Here is a 20,140-nt window from a genome sequence, read left to right on the forward strand (position 1 = left end):
AATACTCAGGAAGTGGGTTTGTGAGAAATGTTGCTGTTCTTTATTATTATTATTATTATTATTATTATTATTACTATTACTGCTACATTCACTATGAGAAAACATTCACGTCTCAGAAATAACAGTAATAAGGGGTGAACATTGCCAGGAGGAGGCGGAGGGCACACACTGGCCAAGTCCAGCTCTGCGCCCTGTGTGTACAGATATGTCTTCCAGCTTTTGAAAAGTCCTTGTAAAGGTTTTTGCTGATTTGAGCTGTTTTCAGCTAAGTCACCAGAACATCCAGAATCTAATTTTAAATGAAGGTTATCATAATGTCCCTCAGTTTCATAGGCTCTTATTTAAGAGAGATTAGAATTCTGTGAAGGAAAAGCTTTAAGTTCCAAGAGACGTAAAGATTTGCTAGGCTGTCTTTAAATTCCATTTGGGAACTCACCATTTATATAAAAATGGATGACATATAATGTGTCTGTGGGAACGGTGAACTCTGAAGAGAAAGATGTGGTCAAATGGCCTATCCTCCTCCCACCTCGGAGGACACACTGCACCCTCTTCCTACCCCCGATTTGGCCCTCTCAGAAATCTCAGCTCTAGACTGAGGCAAAAGGACATAAAGACACCCATTTCCAAAGCTCTCCGGCTCCCCAGTGCCTCTGGTTCTATCCGTCTTTGTGACCTGACGTCTCAGTGGCTGGGTCCCAGATAGAGAGCTCTGGTGTCTGGTTCCTGGAGCCTGAGCCTGAATCCCTCCATGCAGAGGGACTCAGAGACAGCACTAGGGGCTGAATGCCTGCCCCATCTTCTAGCAGAGTGACCTCAGTCAGGTGACTTTACTCCTCAGGCTCAGTCTCTTTTCTGGATAACAAAAGGTCATTCAACCCCATCTTGTGGGTTTCCTGTGGAGATTTAGTTAGATGAAGGACTGGCACACAGGGTGAAGTGAGGAAGCCTTCCCGTCTTCTGCACAGTGCCACACAGAACGGGGGTCTGAGGACTTGCCTTCTCTCCTGCACGGCTGGTCCCCGCCCCCCCCCCACCCTTTCCTGGTGTTTCCACCGCACCCCACCAGTTGGAATGACATCCAGGATTGAACTCAATAGCCCCTTGGCTTCCAGGGCCACTTTCTCCACACCTACCCTGGCAGACTTGATCTCATATTTGCTTTCCGTATAAGATCCGGTTGAACGTCCTTCCATTAATGCCCTGCAGAACAAGTCTCAGCTTTCTCCCCGGTGCCGGCCTTTCCAACACCTGAAGGCAGTGACGGTGTGCTTCCGGAGTCTTCCCTGCCCACGTTCAGCATCCACAGTTCCTTCCACCCTGCTTCACACGACACCATCTCGAGCATGGTGCCATCCTCAAAACACACCCCGGTTTATTATTGCCTCCTGCTCAAGACGCTCTGTCCTGAACTGATCACCTCTCTGGGGTGTTCTGACCACCCCAGAGGACGGTCTCAGAAACCACTTTCTAAATTGGAATATAGATTCCATCCTTTTCATGACTCAGCCAGGTCTCACTCTTAATTCCTAAATCCCGTATAATTAACAAAAATACCAGAGTCCTGAGGGGTTGCTGGAAAACAAAACTGGGGGGAAAAATCCAGTTTTGTTCTATCAGCCCCATTGTCCCAACAAAGGAGGGGGAGAGGGGGCTACATGCAGTTACCAGGTGTGTCCTGTACAATTCGGTGTTGAAGGTGATTGGGGAGTTGGCGGGGGGCATGATGGTATTTCCAACTATAGAAATTGGTTATCCGTTTCTGCTAAACTGTAGTTAGTTCTATCTAGGGAAATCATTTCAGCCTCTCAGAGTCCCTTTGGCTCATGATACTGTGCTCTTGAGTGGAGCCACCCCTTTTCACTAAATGCCATATGGCACATTCATCAATGTGCCAGTGATGTCTTGATCCAAGTTAATAAAATGATTAAATGTAGGCTTGGAATCACCACTAAAATTCTCCTTGAAGCCAATTTCTACCTATTTATCAAATTCCACCACTGTTCATCTCATGATTAATCTACCTTTAAAATACATCACTGAACGACAGGGATACGTTCTGAGAAAAGTGTCATTAAGCAATTTCATCATTATGTGAATACCAGAGTGCACTTACACAAACCCAGATGGTGCAGCCTTCTACACACCCAGACTGTATGCTACAGCCCATTGCTCCCAGGCTGCAGACCTGTGCAGCATGCTACTGCACTTAATACTGTAGGCAACTGTAACACAATGGTATTTGTTAACTAAACATAGACAAAGTATGGTAAAAATGTGATATAAAAGATAAAAATTGGCCAGGCGCGGTGGCTCATGCCTGTAATGCCAGCACTTTGGGAGGCCGAGGCAGGCGGATCACGAGGTCAGGAGATCAAGACCAGCTTGGCCAATATGGTGAAACCCTGTCTCTAGTAAAAATACAAAAAAAAAAAAAAATCAGCTGGGCGTGGTGGTGTGTGCCTGTAGTCCCAGCTACTCGGGAGGCTGAGGCAGGAGAATCGCTTGAACCCGGGAGGCGGAGGTTGCAGTGAGCCAACATCGCGCCACTGCACTCCAGCCTGGGGACAGAGCAAGACTCTGTCTCAAAAAAAAAAAAAAAAAAAAGGATAAAAATTGGTACCCTTATATAGGGCACCTAACAGGAATGAAGCTTGGCAAGACTGGAAGTTGCTCTGGGTGAGTGAGTGGGTGGTAAGTGAATATGAAGGCCTAGAACATTATACTACTGTAGATTTTATAAGCACTGGACACTTTGACCACATTAAATTTTTTAAAATTTTCTTTCTTCAATAATAAATTAACCAGCTGGGTGCAGTAGCTCATGTTTGTAATCCCAGCACTTTGGGAGGCCGATGAGGGTGGACCACTTGAGGTCAGGAGTTCAAGACCAGACTGACCAACACGGTGAAACCCTGTCTCTACTAAAAATACAAAAATTAGCCTGGTATGGTGGCGTATGCCTGTAATCCCAGCTACTCGGGAGGCTGAGGCAGGAGAATCACTTGAACCCAGGAGGTAGAGGTTACTATGAGCAGAGATTGTGCAACTACACTCCATCCTGGGCAACAGAACAAGACACCATCTCAAAACAAGTAAATAAATAAAATAAATTAACCTTAGCATACTGTACCTTTTCTAACTTTATAGACTTCTTAATGTTTTCAGACTTTTTGACTTTTTTGTGTTTTTGTATAACACTTAGATTAAAACACAAACACGTTATACAGCTGTAAAAAAAATTTCTTTTTATATCCGTATTCTATAAGATTTTGCCATTTAAGAATTCATTTTTAACTTTTAAGGTTTTTTTTTATTAAAAATTAAGACACAAATACACACATTTGCTTTGGCCTCCACAGGGGCGAGGATCATCAATACCACTCTCTTCCACCTCCACACCTTGTCCCACTGGGAGGTCTTCAGGGGCAGTGACACACATAGAGCTGTCATCTCCTGTGATGACAATGCCGTCTTCTGGAATAGCTCCTGAAGGACCTGCCTGAGGCTGTTGCACAGTTACCCTTTTTTTTAAAAAAAAAAAAAAAAAAAAAGGCTGGGCGCAGTGGCTCACACCTGTAATCCCAGCACTTTGGGAGGCTCAGGCAAGCAGATCACGAGGTCAGGAGTTCAAGACCAGCCTGGCCAACACGGTGAAACCCTGTCTCTACTAAAAATACAAAAATTAGCCAGGGGTGGTGGTGGGTGCCTGTAATCCCAGCTCCTTGGGAGACTGAGGCACAAAGAATCGCTTGAACCCGGTAGGTGGAGGTTGTAGTAGCTCAGGTCGTGCCACTGCACTCCAGCCTGGATGACAGAGCGAGACTCCGTCTCAAACAACAACAACAACAACAAAAAAGTATACTCTAAAATAATGATAAATGATAAAAAGCACATTATGACAAATGCTAGGCAATAGAAAAATTTCAGCTCCATTATCATCTCCTGGGACCACCCTCCTACATGTGGTCCATCTCTGACCAAAGCATCATTATGTGGTGCCTGACTGTACTCCTCAAACATATTACAATGAGACCATATCTATTTGTCTTGACCACAAAAATGTCATGAAAAACTTACTAAAATGCTTTGCTGAAATTTAGATGGCCTCTCTCAGTGTTCTCCCACCGAGGAGGCTATTACCCCAATCTGAAAATTTAGAGGCTTTAGAGGTTCAGCAGTGAGAAGAGGTGTTGACGGGAAGAAGCATCCGAAGGCCTCCCAGTGGGTCTCTGGACTGTGACCCTTGGTGACATCCAAGGTGGTTGCGATCGTACGGTTTAAATTTTGTGATGATCCACCGGAGCCTCAAGTTCAGTCTCAAAGCATTAGGCTCTGTTTTCTGAACATCATTTTATATGGCAAGGTCCCGAGATTCTAATTTTTTCTTGTGTTAATTATGTGTCATGGAGTGTCAATTAAGGGAACCATCCAATACGCTTTCCAGAAACAGTTCTCCCTCTCGGTTTCTTCGTGTGCTTGACTGGCTCATGGCCCTGGGGAAACCGTCGCTTTCAACCCCTACCTCTGGTCCATTTCATGATGTTTATGCTTTCATGAGGTCTTAGTCCTCAAAGGATTTTTTTTTTCTTTTGGATAAGATAGCTTTAGAGGCCTTCTGGGATAGGAATTATAGTACAACTGAGAACAAAGGAAGAAAAATAAAAAGTGACTACTTTCTATTTTACTGAATCTTTCAATTTGACATATCTGGAAATACAAAAATTTGCTAACACACTTTTCCTAGCCTACCCTTTGTTATGCTGCTGGTGAAATGTATGAGGTAAACACCTTTCTACCCTTTTTTCCCCATTGTCCCAAATTTTCCTGCTGCCTGGCGTTCGTTTCAAATGGCCCTCTGCTAGTCTTGGCCGGCATACCTACCAGTGACTTGGAGAGGAATTAAGGAAAAGCTTGAAAACTGAAGCTCTTTTTTTGTTTTTAAGGTGTTGGCTAGAGTTTAACATCATTCTCCAAAGCCAAAAAAAACATTTAAGCAGCAGCGGAGCGCACACAGAGATAAATTATTTTTCTGTACTACATTTCAGTTGGTAATTTCGTCCACAGGATTCTATTTCTGCTGCTACCAAGTTAAAATGCAAAAGTGGAAACATTTCAGTGAGTAAGAAGCAGGTCTGTTCATTCCCAGCTCACGAGAAACTCAGGACGCACGTTAGTTTCTGTTTCCCAGCAGCAAATAGCCAGGACATATAGCTTCAATTTACTGGGATTCAAAGAAGTCAAATCAGACCTAATTTCCCATGAAGTAAATCACAGCACCCCGCTGTGTGGTTTGAGTGACAGGTACGTCCATTATTCCTAAAGGTCTTGTTACTTTCAGCAGAGCTTGTTATTCTTAGCCCTAAAAAATCATGCCATGTGACAGGGCACCTGAGGCTGAGGAATGGGGCACCAGCACCTTCCAGGCTTTCTATCTTACATCTGACAACTTGAAACATCCAGGAAAGAAGTGGAAAATCCACATATCAGATGTGTGCTCCGACCCATTCCAAATGTCTGGTGTTTGGGAAACATTTAAGGGATCATAAATTCTCTTTTGTATCAATGTTTTTGATACTGTGTAATTACAACTATATATATAGTTACATGTATATATGTATATAGTAGAACATATATACATATATACAACTATATGTAAATATATATACATAGCTATATAGTTATATATGTATATATACAACTGTGTGTGTGTGTGTGTATATATATATATTTTTTTGAGACAGAGTCTCACCCTGTTGCCCAGGCTGGAGTGCAATGGTGTAATCTCAGCTCACTGCAAGCTCTGCCTCCCAGGTTCAAGTGAGTCTCCTGCCTCAGCCTCCCGAGTGGCTGGGATAACAGGCATCTACCACCACACCCAGCTAATGTTTTGTATCTTTAGTAGAGATGGGGTTTCACCATGTTGGCCAGGCTAGCCTCAAACTCCTGACCTCATGATCCAGCTGCCTCAGCATCCCGAAGTGCTGGGATTACAGGCATGAGCCACAATGCCCGGTCATTACAACTATATTCTAAGATTAACCAGCAATCATAAGTTTTTTGTTTTCAGTCTAGATTTTAGAAATGCAAATGACACCAGGCCCGGTGACTCATGCCTATAATCTCAACACTTTGGGAGGCCAAGGCAGGTGGATTACGAAGTCAGGAGTTCAAGACCAACCTGGCCAAGATGGTGAAACCCACTCTCTACTAAAAATATTTTAAAAAAAATAGCCAGGCATGGTGGCGGACACCTGTAATCTCAGCTATTTGGGAGGCTGAGGCAGAGAATTGCTTGAACCTGTGAGGCGGAAGTTGCAGTGAGCCAAGATTGTGCCACTGCACTCCAGCCTGGGTGACAGAGCGAGACTCCATCTCAAAAAAAAAAAAGAAAAGAAAAAAAGAAATGTGAGTGACAATTTCAACTTATTTAGTATCCCTGAAAGCTCAGGAGCTGTGATAAATTGATAAATAAAAATGTAATACTTCATCTTTTTGCAAAAGTGTAGTGGGCTATATTAAGACATTTCTTTTTTATTGTTGACTCTGGAAAGAAAAAATCCAGTTTTGTTTTATCAGTCCTTATACAAAGATTTATGAGTTAAAATGCAGCAGAGGCCAGGTGCAGTGGCTCCCACCTATAATCCCAGCACTTTGGGAGGCTGAGGGGGTAGGATTGCTTGAAGCCAGGAGGGCAACATAATGAGACCTTGTCTCTACAAAAAAAAATTTAAAAATAAGCCAGGCATGGTGGTGTGCACCTATAGTCCCAGGTACTTAGGAGGCTAAGGTGAAAAGATCACTGGAGCCCAGGGGTTCAAGGGTACAGCGAGGCCTATGATCACACCACTGCACTCCTGCCTGGCTGACAGTGAGACCCTGTCTCTAAAAATAATTAAAATTCAAAATGTGGTAGAGACAGTAGAAGGAAAAATGATTCTGCTTCTCCCAGCATTCTGCCTCTGCATAATTGAGTTAGTGCATTTCATAGGTCAAGAAGTATTTAAATTACACCTGCATATTTTAGTCCTGCATATTTCTTCATAAGAGAGAAAAGCATCTAATAAATACAATGAAATTTCATTCATGTCTTTATTTAAGGGATGAATAAAATGTCATAGTACCTAATCATATACATCAATGATGGATACAGATTTAATTATGGCTGTGCATCTTTGGAAAGGCAGCTGATTGGCAAGACATCTCTGAACAAAAACTGCAGTCTGTCAGAGCAGGAGCTGACGGGGAACCTAGATACTAACATTTCCATGCCCTGCCTGATGTTTACCATTTGATTGCGTTCAAACTGAGGAATGAGGCTTATCAGATTTTATGTTGCTTTTTTTAGATGAATGCTCTTGGCTTTTTGTTGCTGTTGTTGTTATGGTTACTTCCCATTGATTTATTCCACTAACCATTTAGACTCCCGTTCATTCAACTCTGTCCAAATGGGACTAGAATGGAAAAATGGAATCCTACCTGATCAATGCAAATTCTACTCTCTCTCCAAGAGGCCCAGATGCCCAGCCCTGACCCTGGGAGCCACTGGGAGCTTCAGGTGCTGGCCTGGCAGCGCCTGGCCTTGTTTTCAAGTGTACATCAGGTGACCACTCACCTATTGTACTTCAGTCTGATCTTCCAACTAGTATTTAAAACTTCACCCAGGCAGTGATTTCAAACCGACTTTCTACTTACTCCACGAGGTGCCATCGAACCACTGTTCTATGCATCAGGACTGTGGAGGGTTTATATAGCAGTGGGTGTTCAGGATTAAGTCCTGCCTTCCTTCATAGGAGAGAAATTTATCAGTTCCTCTGGGTGTCAGTTTTAGAGCAATACAACAGTGTTTTGAAAGACAAGTCCATTTTTAATGAGACAGATTTTCAGGTAATAGTACTGCTAGAAATAACATATAATGATCTACTGGTTCTGAATACGCTGCTGAATTCCTGAATATGCTGAATACCTCCCCCTCCTCTTTTCTGGTGACGTTCTGCACCTGTTTACCCTATGAAGCTGAAAAACAAACTTTGACTACAGCTAACTATGATTGTTCTAATTTCCACAGTACTTGGTCCCATCCCACACAACCAAAGTACGAATGACAGACTGTTGAATAGATGGTTTCAGTCACAGTCCCTGACTTATGGTTCCACTTACAAGTTTTCAACTTTATCATGGTTTAACAGTGATATGCATTCAGTAGAAACCATACTTTGAATACCCCTACAACCATTCTGTTTTCTACTTTCAACATTTTATTTTAAAATAAGTGTTGTGTTAGATGACTTTACTCAACTGTAGACTAATGTAAGTGTTCTGAGTATGTTTAAGGTAGGCTGGGCTATGCTATGATGTTCAGTAGGTTATGTGTATTTAATGCATTTTTTATTTACAATATTTCCACCTTACGATGGGTATATGGGAAGGTAACCCCATTATAAGTTGAAAAGCATCTGTATATTCATTCCTACAGTCACTGGTGATTACTTTGTGCAAGGCATTATTTTTGAGGAACGCAAAGAGAAGTGACATTTAGTTCCAGTTGTCAAGAAAACTTTAATTCTAGGAAAGGCACAACAGGCCTCTGGCCCATCCGAAGAGAGTAGGAACACACCTGGTCCAGTTAGGTAGAGCCGGGAGCAGAATCCAGGAGGAAGCCCTACTGAGCGGGGGTCTCTGGTGTTCTAAACTGATGGATAGTGACTGGTACTGAGTGTGAGGGGAGAGGGTGGATTACACCTGAGAACATCCAGGGGCTTAGAGAGGCATCAAAGTCCTCTATCCACAACAATGTTCCCCAAACAAGAGTCATTTGAGGACCAATGTCACGATTTTTGTCATTTCTGATGACATTTTTACCATTTCTAGTGGCCTCCTTTACTATTTACTTAATATTGTCCTTTAAACAGACTCACCATTTTTACTTAAATAAATTTATGTTAAAAAGTTTATGTTAAAGAGAAATTTTGCAATACTACCATGAAATGAAATGCCACTATCGCTCGCTCTCATGACACGGTGGTGTTAAAAATGCATAATATAAAAATATAATGAAATTCGGCACTGTTGCGCACCGAAGCATCCAGGTCTGAGGTCTGACCTCTCTTTGTTAAAAAGGAAAAATAGGAAGTGTTGACACCATGATAAAGATAGTCCAACCCCACACTGCGCCAGCCTGAGACTCTGAGGAATTGAAAGGGAATCGGGGAAGGAATAAGATTGGATGTTATTTAGCTCCCAGTCTGTGAATTACCTAAAGACCCCCAGTGCCACCAGTCAACATACTTCACCCCAGAACAGAAGGAAGGAGCAGAGCGGTGGGCAGTGCTTTGGGGCCAGCTGTACTACGGTCTCTGAAGAGCGACCGTGTGCTGTGTTAGGGCTAGAACCAGATTTGGCCATTTGTGTTGACCCTGCAGATTCTATGAAGGGGTGACTTCCACAATCCCTAGCACAGTGGGGAGCACACAGTAGATACTTATCAAGAGTCTTAAATTTAAGTCTCATTGATGCCCTAAAATCTTTTGCCTGCTTCATAAAAAGTAAAAAATGAAGTTGACAGTGATTCTTTGTATCTCATAATATCACATCCCTCTTCCCCAAAAAGGAATATTGATAGAAAACTAAAAGATATAAAAACCTAACAAAAATCATCTGGTGAATAGATCCCATGGAATACACAAGAAGAAGACATAGGTGCATTTGAATAATCTCAAAGGAAAATAAGAAATCTCCTTCGATAAGTCACATCTAAATGCTTATCCAGACTGGGCACAGTGGCTCATGCCTGTAATCCCAGCACTGCGGGAGGCCGAGGTGGGTGGATCGCCGGAGCCTAGGAGTTTGGGACCAACCTGGGTAACATGACAAAACCCCGCCTCTACAAAAAATACTAAAAAAAATTAGTCCAGCATGGTAGCACACAAGTGTGGTTCCAGCTACACAAGAGGCTTGAGGTGGGGGGATCACTTGAGCCTAGGAGGTCGAGGCTGCAGTGAGCTGAGATTGTGCCTTGCACTTCAGCCTGGATGACAGAGCAAGAACCTGTCTCATAAATAAATAAATAAATCCCTGTCCGAATAAATAAATGCTTGTCCAGTTGCTGAAAAGGAGCTCAAGCATGTACACACAGCCCCAAGCACAGCTCTGTCCTCTGTGGAACTGGCTTTATTCTCCCTGTGTTTCCTGCTCAGGTGCCCTTTTCTCTTTCATTCCTCACAACACGCCTACCTCTCACTTGGCATTCAGTAAGTGAACAAGGAGCGGGAAAGCATGCTAATGCATCGCAAATGGAGGTGCTGCATTTCCTTAAAAGGACTGTCATGAGCATTTCATTTTAACGTGTTACCCGGAATTGTGTCAGTGTTTTAAGTGGGCTATTTTCTATAACCCATATCATTATGAATATAAGACATTAAAGTACTGATTGCCACTTGAGAATCTAATTTTAAAGTGATTGTACTGCATTTCTAAAATTTGCATTTTTAAAGCAAGTTTCCCCCACAAATAACACCTTACCCAAGATACCTGCAGGCAGAACATTGTTTCTTACAGTAAATATTTTAATATTTGATTTCAGTAGAGACCAGTCTAATCAATTATAGAGTAACATAATTTACTTGTAATAAATTCAAAAGTGATGGCTATACTATCATTTATAGATGTTCTTAAGAAATATGGAATCTTATTCCACACAGGCATTTCTGTAACTTTCTGGTGCTTTAAATGATGCTAATGAAGATTTGACATCAGTTCACCACATTTTTGAAAATCAAATTGTTGGCTCAACCTCTAATGAAACACGATCTCAAAGCAGTTTTAACAACCATTTACCTTTTTTCTAAAACCCTCACTCTACCATTTCTATGGGGTTCCTGACTAGAAATATCAAAAGTCTATATGAATATAAAACATAATATAGTCTATTTTTCAAAGAGAAATTGAGACTAATGCAAAATATTTGAGTTCTGCTTTTTTATATGAAACATAAATGTTTATTCATTGGCAAAGCCTTAACTTCTCTAAGCCTCAGTTTCCTCATCTGTCACTTGGGGGACAATCCTATTTAGCTCAGAGGGGTGCCAGGAGACTTAATGGGATACTGCATAATAAGTACTAAGCACAGTGCCCCCCCACCAACGTGTACTGCCCTTGGTCTGTGCTCTAATATTGAAGCAGGATATCTCCCTGACCCATTTGCGGGACTTGCAACAGGGGTGCCCTCAATTACCCAGCCCACAGCTTTCAACTCCTCATAGGAGGAAGCATGCATGCGAATGAGGCAGGAACTAGAGTACACGAATGTTGGAACCAGCCAGCCACTTAGGCACTGCCAGGAGCAAACTCCACTCACTTGGCCCCACTGTGCTCCACCCCTTGTGGGGGGAAGCACATGGGTGAGTGGGTGCAGAAACCAGGGTGAGCGCTTTTGAGCGTCAACAGGAATGAACTCTGTAGGCTCCGTGGCAACATCTAGGGGTGGTGCCTGCAACCCCTGAAGCCCCAGAGGGCATGTTACAGTGCTTTTAGCTCTGCTGTCCCCAGACGGCCTAAGTCAGTGGTCCCTCTGCCTTTTCAGTGAGGACAAACAGCAAGTGTGACAGCCTTTTGTATCCACACTAGCAGCGCCCAAGCTCTTGTCCTGCATCCAGGAGAAATGACGTCACACAAACAAATTGAAGGATGATAAATGTGGGGGATTTTATTGCCAATGAAAGTGGCTCTTAGCAGGAAGGGAAGTTGAAAAGGGGATGGAGAGAGAAGGTAATCTTCTCCTGAAATCCAGCCATCTCTGGCTAGATTCTTCTCTGATGTTACATGTCAAGTTGTCCTTCTGAAGTCAAGCTGCTTCTCTCCAACTTCCAACCATAGTCGCCAACGTCCAGCTGCTTCTCTTCTCTCTGCCAGCTGAGTATGGGGTTTTTATAGGCACAAGATTCAGTGGGGCAGGGCCATGGGTGGTTTTGGAAAAGGCAACATTTGAGCCAGAAAACAGGGATATAAGTTCTCACTTTGGGCTGCAGTTTCTGGCTTGAGGGTGAGGGTTTGACAGGGACTCGCCCCTTTCTGCCTAGATTTTCTCTGCCACCTTTCTCTACCGTTGTATCAATATTATTCTTATCACATAGCCCTGAGTTGGAACCATCAGGTCCTGCAAACTCCAGAGCATCTACTGCACTTTGGCCCCCCAGGGGAATTGGTCCCAGCCAAGGGTCTCTAGGAAAGGGGCACATCAACTAGATGTGGAACACACTCCAGTTTGGGAAATACTGGTTCTGCCCTCCAGGGCATCAGAATCCTCCTTTTGGTGACCCTGCTGCCTTATAGGAAAGAAACAACAGTTGAAACACTGGGAATTTTCCCCGAAAGGGAGAAGGCCCAGAAAGGAGAAAAGCTAAAGAGAGTGAAAGAGCCCTAAAGAGAATGGAAACGTGAGAGCAGGTCATTCGCCAGGGCTCATTCCTGCCATCCAGCCCCAACTTCTGCTGCTCAGTGGACGCTTCTGCCAGTGCTCGCAGCCCCACAGGCCTGGGCCTGGACGCCTCTGCTGCCACCCACGATCTCTCCCTGCTCCACCATCGGAACCCCATGCTGCAGGCTCCCTCCTTGGAGGCCACCTCAGAAGGAGATACCGAGGGGAAGACAGCTCTTTAAGAAGTGTGGACTCCATGTTAAATTCGGACCCCGCAGATAGATACGGCTTTGAAACGATTGATTTTCTGTGGTGTCTTAGGGAAACCTGCCCTCCTCAAAGTTGTGAAAATTGTCAGGGACCCTATGACATGGAGCCGGAGTCAGAAGTTTTCTACCCAGATCTCTAACAGAGGAGATAAAACGAACACTGGTTCACGATAGATAACAACGGCTTCAGCAAAGGGCAAGCAAGCGAACAAAGATGCTGGAGAAGAACAAGGCGCTTTATCCACGTCCCCCGCAGCACCCTGCCTCAGGCCTGGGGCAAAAGAATCTTCCTGTGAGCCCAGGGAGTCGGCAGGGACATGAGGGGTTAACGCAGCACTTGCTCAGAGCAATTGCGACACTGCCGCTGGAATTATCCTTTTCACACGGTTCCCAGTAGTGGTTAAAAGGCTCTGAGGTCAGTCCACCTGGCCAACTAGCTAAGGGCTCTTAAGCATTTAAGGACCTTTTCAGCATTTGTTTCTGTTAGATAGTTTCTAAAACTTGGGACAGAGGGCCAAAAGACATTGATTCAACTGGTATAACAATGTGTGGGTACATTGCCCTTGGTACCTTGGAACTGCCTCTACTCAGTCTCACCTCTGAGCTGAGTAAGTTTGGGAAGATGTTGAGCCTACAGGTGGCGGGGAGATGGTGAGATTCATCAAGGCACGTGTACGTTTGTGACTGGGTTGGGAAAGTTTCCTGACTGCCAAAACCTCCATCAGACTCTAGCAGGGATTCCGTAAATCTCAGAATTCCAAGGGGATTGGATTTTTGAAGAAAGGAGATGTTCACGTATAGGCTACTGGAATTCTCGTTCATTTTTGTTTTGTTATGTTTTGTTTTAAGATTTCTGAAGAAGAAAATAAGTAAGAGATACAAAACAGAACCATAGTTTGCCAGGAGGGCAGAGCAGAGCTGTTTTATTCAATTCGTTAAGAGGGTCAGGGAAGCATCAGAAAAGATGAGAAAAATCAATCAGGACCAAGTCACTGTGGTGAGCTTCAGCAGCATCTGAAGTAGCCAGAATGTACTGAGAAATATATTTTATCGCATATAGTCTTATTTTCACCCTACCATATTCTCTGTTAACACAAGGTTCCTGTAAGGTCAAGTCTGCAGCCCTAAGTCTTATTGACTCGTTAATATTTCACCTAAAACAATGTAACATCTTAAACTGAAACCTAAATGTAAGATTTGGACACAAGCATTCAAAGACAGGTATGTTACAGTACAGCTGGACTATGGTCAGTCGCATTACATTTTCATTTCTTTTTTTCTTTTAGAGACAGGGAAAATTGACCAAGAGATTCACAAATACAATACCCCAGGATTCACTGGTTGCCTCTCCAGAGTCCAGTTCAACCAGATCGCCCCTCTCAAGGCTGCCTTGAGGCAGACGAACGCCTCGGCTCACGTCCACATCCAGGGCGAGCTGGTGGAGTCCAACTGCGGAGCCTCGCCGCTGACCCTCTCCCCCATGTCGTCTGCCACCGACCCCTGGCACCTGGATCACTTGGATTCAGGTAAAGTCTCCAGCAACCTCGGGCACATTGCTTCATTTCTTTAAACCTCGGTCTCTTGGGACTGTGGAATGGATTTAATAACAGAACCTCACTGGTAATGTCATTGGAGGATTAAGAAAGGTCAAAGGAATGTTGTGAGTATGGAGTTCTCAGGGCAGCACATCTGAAGTACTCAGGGCCAGAAATAAATAAGGTGAAGAATGTAGGAACTATTAACTCTTCAATTAGGTTAAATGATGACTTGCCTAAACTGATGTCTGTGCCACGACTGTGGGTGATTTGATCAATTCACTTTCTCACTTTTGCCTCTTATGACTCTCAATGACTTGCTGTAACATAGTCTGTGTTTTAATTTAAGAAGAGATTTACCTAAAGCAATAGAGAGATCCATCTCCTGGCTCTGTATTGACATGAATAATACTGTACTGTAGGCTTCCAGATCTTTAAGAGGTACCTTTAAGCTTGCAAACTCTGTGGATTTAGTCCCACTTCTTTGAGTGGTAAGACATGTAATTTGAAAGCACAGGGCTCAAATGAAAGGATGTAGCTGTTGGCTGAAAAATTAATTGGATGAAAGAGTATACGCATAACCCTGGGTGGCAGACAGCCTATCAAGCTGTATCTCAGGAGACTTAGGTCATACTCCTAGCTCCACCTACATTGGCCTTGGGCAACTCAACTGACCTGTCCAAGTCTCTGCTTTTTCACCCATAAGGTGAAGAAGGGGAGGGGAGTGTAACCTCCAAATCCAGCTTTCAGTGGGTCTCCAGGTAACATGTGATGTTGCTGATGCTAAAAACAGGAAGATGAGGCAGGAAGCAACGGCTAGGAGGCCTGGATTCCAGCACCATCCCTGCCTCTCACCAGCAGATTAACCTTGGGCAGTTTTCATAACCTCATTCCTCAGTTTCCCCATTTCCTAAATGGAGATAAGACCTAACTCATGGAATTCTATTTAAAGTGATGTGTTTAAATATGACGTGTTTAATCACAAGCATGTAGCAAGTGTTAAAGTTTAGCTACAATAATATTAATAATAATTATGGTTATTATTATATTAGATACATTTTACTATAATGCTTGAACGTTGAGTAAAGACTTTGGAATCCTCTCGCCCTACCAACTTGTAACAGTTCATTCTCTAAACCTTGTGCATTTGATTGCTTTAATCATGTTCCGGCCCCGCACATGGTATGTGTGGCTTCAGATCAGCTACTGTCATCGTGATTCCTTGCCAGGGTTGTGCTGCAAAGCTTTGTGAAGCTTAGAGAGAAGCCAAAATTGCCCTGTTGTCAGAATAGCCCATTTACAGACAAAACAATCCTCTTTGTTCCTCACACATGGATTCCTAGAACTGACGCAGGGTGCTGCGTGCCAAGGGCACATACGAAGAATTCCCTTTTATGAATGTTAAGATGACACAGCAGGCTGGCTTTTCCTCATGGGCTGGCCTGAACAAAGGAAAGCATTCCTAATGCTGAAAGAAGAAAAGTAAGAGTGAAAATACAAGAGGAGAAAAGACATGTCAGGGCCACAGAGGAACAGAGATCTCTCAGATAAATTCCTCCGAATGCCCTAGTAGACAAATACCATGAATGATCTTTGCAATGCAGGAGTCCTTCCGCTGTCAAAGGGACCTACTACCTGAGGCTGTGAGCACCTGTGGTCTAAGTCAGGGCCAAGAGACTAGTTTCTAAAACCTCTAGATCCTACCTTGGGCCAATATGAGTTCCTATGTATTATTACTTAATTAGGAACTTGTTTGTTAAGATCTGTGAGATAAGATCTTAGCTATTTTGTTAAGAGTTTTAGTTCCTTTATTTTTAAAAAATCATGCTTTGTGGGTGATAGTTTCTTTTTACTTTTGTCTCAAAAAAAAAGTCTTGCCCAGTTGCCCAGGGTGGAGTACAATGGCACCATCTCAGCTCACTGCAACCTCCTCCTCCCAGGTTCAAGCAATTCTCCTGCCTCAGCCTTCTGAGTAGCTGGGATTGCAGGCACCCGCCATCATGCCCAGTTAATTTTTGTATTTTTGTAGAGGCAGGATTTCACCATGTTGGACAGACTGGTCTTGAACTCCTAACCTCAGGTGATCCACCTGCCTTGGCCTCCCAAAGTGCTGGGATTACAGGATTCTTGTGATTGATTTATGAAGATGTATACAGGGAACATATCTGTTAGTATTTGATGTTCAAGTCCAAATTCTGTAACTCTGGTATTACAGTAGGCCTGTGCTATGTAACATGAGATCCATTTGCAGAAAAATTTCCACTTATACTTGGAGAGTTCTTACCCAGTGTCCAGCAGGTGAAGTATTAATCCAATTGTAATTACATCAATTACAAGGACAGAAAACAGTTGACCAGGTTCAGTGGCTCACATCTGTAATGCCAGCATTTTGGGAGGTTGAGGTGGGTGGATCACGAGGTCAGGAGTTCGAGACCAGCCTGACCAACATGGTGAAATCCTGTCTGTACTAAAAATACAAAAATTAGCCAGGCGTGGTGGCACATGCCTGTAATCCCAGCTACTCAGGAGTCTGAGGCAGGATAATTGCTTGAACCTGGGAGGCAAAGGTTACATTGAGCTGAGATGGTGCCACTGCACTCCAGCAGTGACAGAGCAAGACTCTGTCTCAAAACAAAACGACAGAAAACAGTTTACAAACTATAAGGCAGAGGTTTATTTAAACAGTATTATTTGATTTTCCTTTTTTTTTTTTAGGTGAATAGGAACATGAGACACAATGTGGGTTGAGGGGCTAGAAGGAGGGACGGAGGACGGATGTAGAAATGAGGGAAGGTTACTTAACAGCAGCCTCCAGTTGCTCAGTGTCAGGGAGGAAATACTTTTCCTCTGTCCTGTTCAGTTCAGTACCTGGGGGCCTGCAAATCAAACTGATAAAAGACAGATTAACAGGTGGGCAGGGGGACCTTATTTGTATGCATATAGGAGCTTCAAAAAGAAGAAACTCAATAAGTAGCTAAAGCTAGAAACTTGTATGTCCAGCTTAGTAGGGAAAAGAGGCGGTGGGGGAAAAGGCCTCTATAGGAAGAATACACGGGTTTCTAGAAGAACAAATGAGAGATGAAGAGTTTGGGATGGTGCTTGTTCATACAGGCCTGAGTGATCTCTGCATCGCATTCATGGCCATAAAACTTCCCTGGAGAGCAGACTTATGGTGGGTTTCTTGATCTTCTCCCTGGGAGTAAAAGCCACCTGTAAGAGGGAAGTACGGCAGCCTCATTTTTCCAGAAATCTCTGCTTTTTGTCAGATAAAGGAAGCACCAAGAAGGCTTCTTTCTGCACCTATTGAATTCTCAGTGGCTTCAGTTTAAAATAAGTTCCATACCAACTCAGGTTCTAAGTGCATCCCCCACATCAGCAACTGCACTCTGGTTTTGTGAGCCTAAGGTCATCACTCCAAATTTGGACTTTAGGGTTTTGTACTTTTCTGGTAATATTTCATGTTTGACTAGAATAAGATTTGTTGCTATCAGATATTTAAAAACAGAACAGTGTATACACAAAAATGCCTTCCTACCTGTAAATAGCATGAGGTACTTCATTCTGTGTAGGGTTAGGACAGGAAGAAAATCACGTGAGAGCTCGTGAGGCGTGGCTTGACTAGAGGACATTTGGAAGTAGATTATCTTATCCGGTACCTGGGAAGTTTGGTCCTCGACAAGCAGCACTGGGTCTCCTGAAAGCTTTTTAGAAATGCAGACTCTCAGGCCCACACCCCATACTGACTGAATCAGCATTTGTGTGTTTTTTAGCATGGTTCCCGGGTAACTTACCACTGCAATTTAAAAGCTCTAATCATGTGTAGTGCGTCTCAATCTTGGAAGCACTTTAGAACTACCTGGGGAGCTTTTTAAAATCCTGATTAAGACTATACTTCTGTCAGAGGTGTCTGAACCAGAGCAACTCCATCTCTAATAGGGGCTGGGTAAAATAAAGCTGAGACCTACTGGGCTGCATCCCCAGGAGGTTAGGGCATTTGGTCACAGGATGAAATAGGCCATTGGCACAAGATACAGCTCACAGACTTTGCTGATAAAACTGGTTGCAGTAAAGAAGCCAGCTAAAAACCATCAAAACCAAGATGGCAATGACATTGACTTCTGGTCAGCCTCACTGCTACACTCCCGCCAGCACCATGACTGTTTATAAATGCCACAGCAATGTCAGGAAGTTACCCTATAGGGCCTAAAAAGGGGAGGCATGAATAATCCACCCCTTGTTTAGCATATCATCAAGAAATAACCATAAAAATGGGCAACCAGCAGCCCTTGGGGCTGCTCTATGAAGCAGCTGTTCTTTTATTCCTTTACTTTCCTAATTGATACAATTTGACTGTGTCTCCACCCCAGTCTCATCTTGAATTCCCATGTGTTTTGGGAGGGACCTGGTGGGAGGTGATTGAATCATGGGGGCAGGTCTTTCCATGCTGTTGTCGTGATGGTGAATAAGTCTCACAAGATCTGATGGTTTTATAATGGGGAGTTTCCCTGCACAAGCTCTCTCTTTGCCTGCCACCATCCATGTAAGATGTGACTTGCTCCTCCTTGCCTTCTGCCATGATTGTGAGGCTCCCCCAGCCATGTGGAACTGTGAGTCCATTAAACCTCTTTCCTGTATAAATTACCCAGTCTCAGGTATGTCTTTATCAGCAGCATGAAAACAGACTAGTACACTAATAAACTTGCTTTCACTTTACGGATGCACCCTAAATTCTTGGATCTTGTGTAAGATCCAAGAACCCTCTCTGAGGGTCTGGATCAGGAACCCTTTCTGGTAACACTTCCATGCACCACTTCTACAGTTTCTTACCAGAGAGGTTTCTCTGAACTTGTGGAGCAGCGGAAACCACGAGGAGGAGGCTCAGCATTCACTCCTGAGCATGAAGCCGGCTCTTGGTGGTGCTTTTCGGCAGTTGCCTTTTGCCACTGACGATCCCTCTTCTCTTCCTTTGGGAGAGTGAAAGGGAAAGGATGCCATCTGAATGATTATTTTTTAAAAAGAAAAATCCCAATATCTAGTCCTAAACCCCAGACAGACCAAATCAGACCCTTGGGGGGATGCGGGGGACATGGGTGTGTGTGATGTAAACCCCCCTCCCCAGGAGTGTCCAGTATGTGACCAAGGTCGAGAATCACTCACCAAATAAAAGGGTCCCTTTGGTAAATAAGGTTACCAAAGGAAAAAACTGAATACCCACATACTGCCCAAAACATGGTTTATGAGAAACAGTGAAGCCTTTAGGTGGTGAAATCAGAAATAGAAAGGCTGTACCATCAAGCTTACAAAGAGACAGGGCTCTCTGGCCATTTTATAAGGAAGCTCACCCAGATAGAGGAGACGTTTTTACCTAAATCTCAGGAGAACTGATCTGCCTGTTTGCAACTGGAAAAGCAGACTTGAAACAAACAAATGAACAATACATTTGTGGTGTGAGGCAGGACTTGGTGGCTCCAGTGAAAGCACCCCCTTATGGAAGGGGCTGCATGCCAGGAAGGAACCTCAGTTTGAGGAAGATGTCAAATTATTGCTCAGTGTTTTGAATTGGCTGCTAACCTACTTTGAAAGATAGAAAAAGATGCTGCTTTAAAATGAGGGCTGTGCTTTTCTGAAAATATAGCAGGTGCCTTGCTGTGAAGAGTAAGGAATCATATGGCCTTAAAGGGATCTTGGTGATCAACCAGGGCTAGTCAATTCATACCTATACCAGGATGTTTGTAGGAACTTGGTGTTAGAATGGAAATTAGAATTGAAGACATCTACCCATAGGTCTTGTGATCTTTCTGCTCCCGTATGTGTCTTTCTACTGTCTGAAATCATATTAAATGATAAAAAGAGAAAATAGGTTCTAAGGTATGCTGTCTCCATGTAATAAGATTCTTTTTCTCTTCTGTAACACTACTGAC

At 43.5% G+C, this 20,140-nt stretch overlaps 1 protein-coding gene and 1 non-coding gene across 3 annotated transcripts in view; both read left to right on the plus strand.

Annotated features, from left to right (window-relative positions):
- CNTNAP2 (contactin associated protein like 2) overlaps window positions 1–20,140 on the plus strand; it is a 2,276,620-nt gene that overhangs the window by 2,218,217 nt on the left and 38,263 nt on the right. For both annotated transcript variants that reach the window (XM_025380223.1, XM_025380224.1), the window contains one exon: window positions 13,971–14,210. In XM_025380223.1, the coding sequence (XP_025236008.1) occupies window positions 13,971–14,210 (240 nt within the window). The remainder of the gene's footprint in view (window positions 1–13,970; window positions 14,211–20,140) is intronic.
- LOC112622010 lies at window positions 19,009–19,223 on the plus strand. The gene has a single exon (XR_003118912.1). It is a non-coding gene; the product is annotated as a small nucleolar RNA U3 (small nucleolar RNA).

Source organism: Theropithecus gelada, chromosome 3, assembly GCF_003255815.1.
Source record: "Theropithecus gelada isolate Dixy chromosome 3, Tgel_1.0, whole genome shotgun sequence".
In the NCBI taxonomy this organism is placed as follows: domain Eukaryota; kingdom Metazoa; phylum Chordata; class Mammalia; order Primates; family Cercopithecidae; genus Theropithecus; species Theropithecus gelada.